A 6,940-nucleotide genomic window follows, 5' to 3' on the forward strand; every position below is an offset into this window, starting at 1 on the left:
AATTGGTTGTGTGTCTTGTGTGTCTCTGTGTTGTCCAGTAATGGACTGGAGACCTGTCCAGGGTGTACCCCTCCTCTAGGTCCAACAGTCACAGCAGTGTTTTAACACTATTATTTTCATGCAGAATTAACTAATTAATAATTGATATTTAAGTTTCAACCAAAGATGCAGAAGAACTAAAAAAGAAGAAATGTCATACAGTGCTATTTATTGGGTACTAATTATGTTCTGCAAATGTAACTGTCAATAAAAGGCATATTATAAAGGTTGTTGTCTTGTGAACTTCTATTTATTTCTTTTTTGATATTTCTATTTACTTAGTTATAATTTTTTTTTACTAATCCAAGTTGTGGGCTAATATATTTCCTGCAGAAGATTTATCTCTGAGTTTGCATTAGTATAAATCCAGATTAGTTTGTGCTAAAGGCTGAAGGTAATGGCTAGTCTAAGAGGGGCCGGGACCAAAGCAGACTTCTAGCATCTTGAAACAACTCCTAACTCAACAACCTCCTAGTGGTTTATGCAAAAAATTGTAGCGGTTTAAGTTAAGGCACCTTCCTTGACTTTAACATACCCTCACTTCTCTATAAGGAAACACGTTCTATGTTTTATTCTCAGTGCATGTTTCACACAGGAAAGTTACTGGTGGCGCACCGCCTCTTACTTTGTGTATATTTAATTTAACTATCCTATTTTCTGTTTAAATAATCATCAGCTTCTGTGTTAATAACTCTAAAATGCAAATGTGATGTTGATTTAATGGTTCATAAAATAACCACCATGATGCTTTTGGGATTGAAATTGATTTAAAACAGTAATAGTCCTCTTTGGTCTTCTCCCTGTGGACCAGCCTTACTAATCTGGATTTATGCCAAATGAAAACAAGAGATTTTAAGATGTTAGCTGTTTATAACATTTTAAAAGAATCTCATCTCAAAATCTCAAACTACCTTCAACGGTGGACTTCATTCTCCTTTTCAACCGATTTTAGACTCCTCATGTTCTCAGTATGTGTTTCACACAGGAATATCAACAGTGGCGCACCGCCTCCAACCTCCTATCCCAAGTTTGCAAAATAACCCAATTTAGTTTTTGTTTAACTCGGCACTTTTTAGAGTCTGATAATTCTGTGTCTGTTTCTAGAGAGGGAATTATTTTGAGGCTTTACAGTGGGTTTGAAGTTGCAGACGGACTATGAGCAAACAGCTAGAGGTAGAACTAATATAACCATATCAGAAAGATGATTAGTTATGAAATTTGCCTCATTATGCAACCAATAATGGAAAAACATCAACTGAGAGGATTCTTGGTACCTCAACGAAATAGAATACTTTATAAATAAATGAGGTGTTGGGATTTATCAGTGCACTTATCTGAAGGACCACCTGGACCCGGACCATGAGAGTCTAAAAGGTGCGCACCTCTCGGGCTGAAGCCAGGGCGGCGTATTGCCTTTCACACGCTTCTAAAATACTCTCCGGGCAGAGCCTGAAAGGGTTACTGTTTCCCAAAGTACCTCATTCTGCGCAGTCGAGAGGGGGCGGCTGAGTGGCGCCGTCGAGTCAGAGACGCAGTTTCTAAAAACCCCGAGACATCATCAAGAAAGAAGCTGACAGTAAGGAAAGCAGCCCCCCTCCGCCTTCTCCTCCTGGCGCGCTGCCGATCTCCTCCTCTGCTTACCAAATCCCATCAGTGGCTGTGTCACAATAACCGGGCGGCAAGTGTCAAAACTCCAGCTCTGCCCGCAAAAAAACACAAATCACTTTGAGGCACACACGATGCGTTCACTGGAAACACTTCACAGGCACACACTCAGCCACAGCCCTGTTTATGTCGCTGCCTGCATTTAAAGACTAATCATATAAAGTCCATAAAAGGAGAGGCGTTTATAGGAAATGAGCGCGTCTCCAGCGCGCGTAATTGGGCCATATCTGTTTAACTTGCGCACTCTCTAATTAATGGTCTGCTAAAGCGAAAAACAGCTGACCATTGTTTTATGTGCGCTTTGTTGTTTTTTTCTTTCTCTCCTTGTCTCTTTTTTCTGTCTCAGGGGCGGTCAGACTCCAACAGGCGCCGGTCTGCTTCATTCCACCTCTACACAAATACCTCAGTGGAACTTGTGTGGAGCTTCCAGACCCCAGACGCTTCGCCATTTCATCATTTGACACTGTTTGACATGTCTGAATCATATTTTACGCATTATGTTAACACCTCGGATCCCTGGAAGCCAACATATGCGCAGACAGTAGACAGTGGGGGTGAATGTGCGTGGCTCTGTCCCCCTCCCACAGACTCTCACCCTCTCTCTCCCTCAATCTCTATCACTCTCTCCCTGCCTCTGACAAATGAATGCCAGTTCTGTGGAGGCGCTTCAGGTATGTGTTGCGTAGTAAATCAGGGCCTTTTAAAAAAAAAACAAAAAAACAAGCAGTCCACACAGAGCCAAGCAAACTTGTGCGGTTAAGTAACTGCGCTCCACTGTCTGCACGCTGCAAAAAACAGCGTCAACATGCATCCAGGGCCGCGTTTAGGAGGAAGTGAGCCCCTGGGCTACAGCTAGTTTTGGTGCCTGAGCCACATGTAAGTGTCTGAATCACATGCAAATTACAACTGATTAATAGTGTGATACACAACAACTTCAAGGTTTAAGGCTAAAGATCACTGAATACATTCTCATATAAACAGCATCCTTTCTAGAAATATATTCACTAATACAAAAATGAGAGAGAAAATGTTACAATGAAGTGCCAGGCCTTAATGTGGCTATGCATCATGTGATTGGGTTCAAAGGTTAGGTCAGAGGTGAGGCAATGATGTCATTGTTTTTCAAATAGTTGATCATCTGTTTTTGGTACATAAAATCCAAAAAATGAAAAGACTTGTTTGAGGCTTATATGAACTTTGGTTTTTCATTCTATTTTTGGAACTTCGCCAAAGCCTTGCAAACGTTCATCCTTGCCTGCTTCAGCTTGGTGTTATATATAAAACACGGATCAGTTCATTTTGTTTTCAATTCTTACGATAGTTATTGCAGGAATATTAAACAGTTTGATTATTGCTTGTAATGTACAACAGAAAATACTAAAGTTGATATGTTTGTATGGGTTATATTTCATATCTAAACTCAGTAAATGAGTTTAGATATTAAATTGTTCCAATTGTGCTGAAGCAACAATTTCTGGATGTAGCCAGCTTTTCCTACGTTGGCCACAGTGCTAATGCTAAAGTTAACCTTTCGAGCTAGTTTAGCATTTTAATACTGAGGCAGTGCTTGCAGATGAATGACAAACCTTATTAGTTTTTATCAGTTTCAACATAGCAAAATAGATTTGAAGTGTAATTCAGGGGCACTAATCACAACCAGTTCTTATTTTTCATTTCCTTGCTTACAATTAATTTAATTAGGTGTTTATTAGCTGTTAAATGTACAAAATGGTGAATAAAAACTTTCAGTTGTAATGTTAGCAATTGTTACACCAGTTTTGTTAGTTAATTTCTAACAGGTTGTTTCATCAGTGTAAATTTGTCACATTTTCTTAAAGTAAATGTCCCCTCTGGACTTTTTAAAGCAACATTTATTGGCATTTAAACACTTTTAAAAGATTTTATTGCTTATTGCAGATTTGATTCCGCCTGTATGGTTTTGCTGTTTGAACCGTTTTTTAGTGTTGCTTCCATGAAAGCATCATTAAATGCTGCATTTCAAAATATGATTGAATGTTGTCTTTCTGTATTGTTTAGCTATACAGTTTGACCATTAAATGAAAATGAAGTAGCCGTTTTGATAACTGGATCTTTATTTTATTATTATCTCTGTGAATCTCTGACTCAATAGCCAAAAAGACTGTGATGGATTTTAAAATACTTTTATCATCATTGCAACACATCCCACAAAATATTGTGGTCAGATTTTGAGTCTATCGCCCATCCCTAGCTGAAACATTTTCAGACTAAATTTAACATCTTACAGATGTCTTTTTTACAGTGTACACACCCCCTATGCGCAGACACTCTTTTAAGCAACATTTTTTGACACTAAAACACATTGAAAAGATAGACTTTATTGCTAACACGTGTAACCATAACATATACACTGATATGCCTTACTTTTTTCTTTATTTCCTTTTTTGTCACTTTTAGAAATATTCAAGTAGACATCTTCCATATTTATTCTGGTAATATTCTGCTATTTTCTTTCCTTATGCTCTATACTCACAAATCATTAAAATAATAAATAAAACATACAGCTTTGTTTATTTCTACAATACTAAGTATTCAAAAAAAAGCTGAGTTCACACCTCTATCTATATATATATATATATATATATATATATATATATATATATCTTTAACCTCAACTTTTTTTTACAGTTGAATCATAATTGATATTAATATTATACAAAAACTCTGGGCAGCATTGCAGTAAAATAACAGACAGCATCATTGTTCAGTTGAAGAAAAAAAAGGTCACCTCTTGGAGAAGTGTAGCATATTATGAATTCCTTCATCAATGTCTCATAAAAATATATTTATATAAAAAAGCTCTTCCTCATGAAGTGCTCCGGGAGGAAAAAAATAAACAATGTTTGAATATGGTCCAAGTTCAATTAGAAAAAATAGCTGCATTTTTTTTTTCTCCTTAAATATGTACATTGTTGGTATTTCACTTAAATGCCATATAAAAAAATAGATCTGCTATGGTGCCCACCTCTGTAGAGAGTTAACAGTGCAATTGAAAGTGTATTTCCAGCCCACTTCCTTGGAGTAAACTCAGCACGAACACTTGCACTCTGAGATGATTGGGTATTGCACCTGTATCCATGTACAGTATTTCTGTCTTAGAAAGCCCTGGCAATACCACCGCAGGAAAGTCTTGCTGATGGACTTGATGGGCTTGCAGGACATCCCCTCGGGAAAGGAGCAGGAGCGCTCGGAGGAGCAGTTCCCCTCCTTGATGTATCGCGGCCAGAACCTCACGCCCAGATCCTTCCAGGTGTGTACCACGGGGCAGTACGTGTAGGTCCACAGAAGCTGTAGGAATTTCCTCCGCGCTTTCTTGCCCACTTTTAACCGTTTCCCGTAGGGGGTCTCCGTGAGGTCCAGCTTTTTAATTTCGTTGGGCATGTGGCCCGGCGGCTTCCACTGGGCGTCCGGGGTGGAGAGGTTCACCGGCAGCGGCGCGGTGATGGCCATGAAGCTCGGGTCAAAGTGGCTTCCGAGCTTTTTCCTCAAAGGCTTCTCGGCCAAGTCCTGCTCCCGCGGGTCGTACTCCGGATCGGGGTCCTCCTTCAGGTCGGGGACGGGGAGGTGCTCGCTGGGCAGCGGACGGAGGCGAAAGAAATGCTGGGAGACTCCGAGGTGGACGCATACCATCGCGTAAACCAGGAGCGTTTGTGAAAGGCCCATTATTCCTCCTTGATACGTGCACTGGCTCTTCTCTAGTGGGGGCAAAAATAATTATTCAGTTCTTTTCAGGGTGGCTTTGCTGTCTGCAAGACAAGGCGTCATAAGTTCAGTTCCAAGCTAGATGAAGTTACCTTTAATAGACTCTGTTGGGTTTGGATGATATGAAGCTCAGCTTTGCAAAACTTACACCAAAAAGCGCACAAAATGCGGAAACTTGTCTATTGAAGCTCTCTCCTGCCTCACCCCGCTCCTTAGATTCACTTTGGATTTCTTTAGGTTGCCATGGTTACCCTTGGGGGCACTGGAAGCCGCGGCGAACTGTCTTCACTTTGGATGACAGCGGCCGAGGAGAGAGCAGCATGGAATGAATGAGCAAAATCCAACTTTTGAATGTCACCAGCTGGCGATGAGTGTTATTTTTACGCACGGCTCTCTGCACGTCGCCTGACGCGCTGATGTCTGCCAAAAGTCCCAGAGCGAACAGTCCGTGAACATGCAACCTGCGCTCTTTGTGGGTACTCCCAGCAGTCCAGGGTGCGGAATCTCAGCTCAAGAAATAAGATCCATTCATATTTCCAGATGATGTTCCAAATCGCGGATCCGTTTTTCACTGCTAATAAAATTGTCTTCGTTTGGAGGAACTCTCCTGAGGAAACAGGCTTTGCAACAACCAGTGCGCTTCAAGTGAAAACATGCAAAAGAAAAAAGTGTGCAAATGAGGAGAGTTCAGAGTTCCTCTGAGCGCAGCATTGCTGAATCCTCTCAGAAAAGCCCCGAACTGCAACTCATGACGCCACAGTCCACAATAATCTGGGACGCTTCAGGTTCCTGAGGGCCCCCCCTTTTTTACACCTTTAAAAACTGCTTACAGAAGCTCCTACCTAGTTGCTCCTATGCTGCAGGAGTCTTGGCGCTGGAGCTTTTCACTGTGTGAGAGAGAGTGTGTCTGCAGCGAGAGGAGCGCAGTCCCAAGTTAAATATCCGCCTCCGCCAGTACAAAGTGTCAGAGGGGCCTGCCCACCCCGGCCACTTTCACTATGATTGACAGCGCAGGAGTACCCTCCCCTCAACCCCCTCCCCCCTCCCCTCACAACGTGGAAAATATCAGCCACTATGACAAACATTAGCAGGGTCCTAAAGCACCAGTTTTAGTTCGTATTATGCAGAAAAAAAAACGATGTTCAAAAACTTATAAGAGAAAATATTTGGTAAAAAAAAAAAAAAGATAAACACACACTCACACACACACAAACGGTAACTCAACTCTACTATCCTGTCCCTTTCATCAGCAGAGACTAATGGTTTCAATGCGCTGTCAATCTCAGACTAAAGCATGGAAGAGTTTCCTTGGCTTGAACTTTCCCATGAAATTGATGGGAACCGTTTGGAAGCTCGTCTGCGGAGCTGAGGGCATCGCATTCCACCTTTGTTCATCAAGATTTGGGTCTGCACAGGAATTGGCCCCGCTGAACTCCAGGGGTCACAAAATAGGCTCATAATTAAGGGTCTATAAATGACCACGGATAACTAAGCA

At 41.3% G+C, this 6,940-nt stretch overlaps 1 protein-coding gene across 1 annotated transcript; it reads right to left on the reverse strand.

The window, feature by feature from the left end:
* Window positions 1-4,041: 4,041 nt before the first annotated feature.
* On the reverse strand, window positions 4,042-6,381 carry nog2 (noggin 2). Its single transcript, XM_047376379.1, has one exon. The coding sequence runs from the start codon at window positions 5,404-5,406 to the stop codon at window positions 4,771-4,773; it is 636 nt and encodes a 211-aa protein (XP_047232335.1). The 5' UTR covers window positions 5,407-6,381; the 3' UTR covers window positions 4,042-4,770.
* Between the last annotated feature and the right edge of the window lie 559 nt (window positions 6,382-6,940).

This window comes from Girardinichthys multiradiatus, chromosome 10 (genome assembly GCF_021462225.1).
Source record: "Girardinichthys multiradiatus isolate DD_20200921_A chromosome 10, DD_fGirMul_XY1, whole genome shotgun sequence".
Lineage (NCBI taxonomy): Eukaryota > Metazoa > Chordata > Actinopteri > Cyprinodontiformes > Goodeidae > Girardinichthys > Girardinichthys multiradiatus.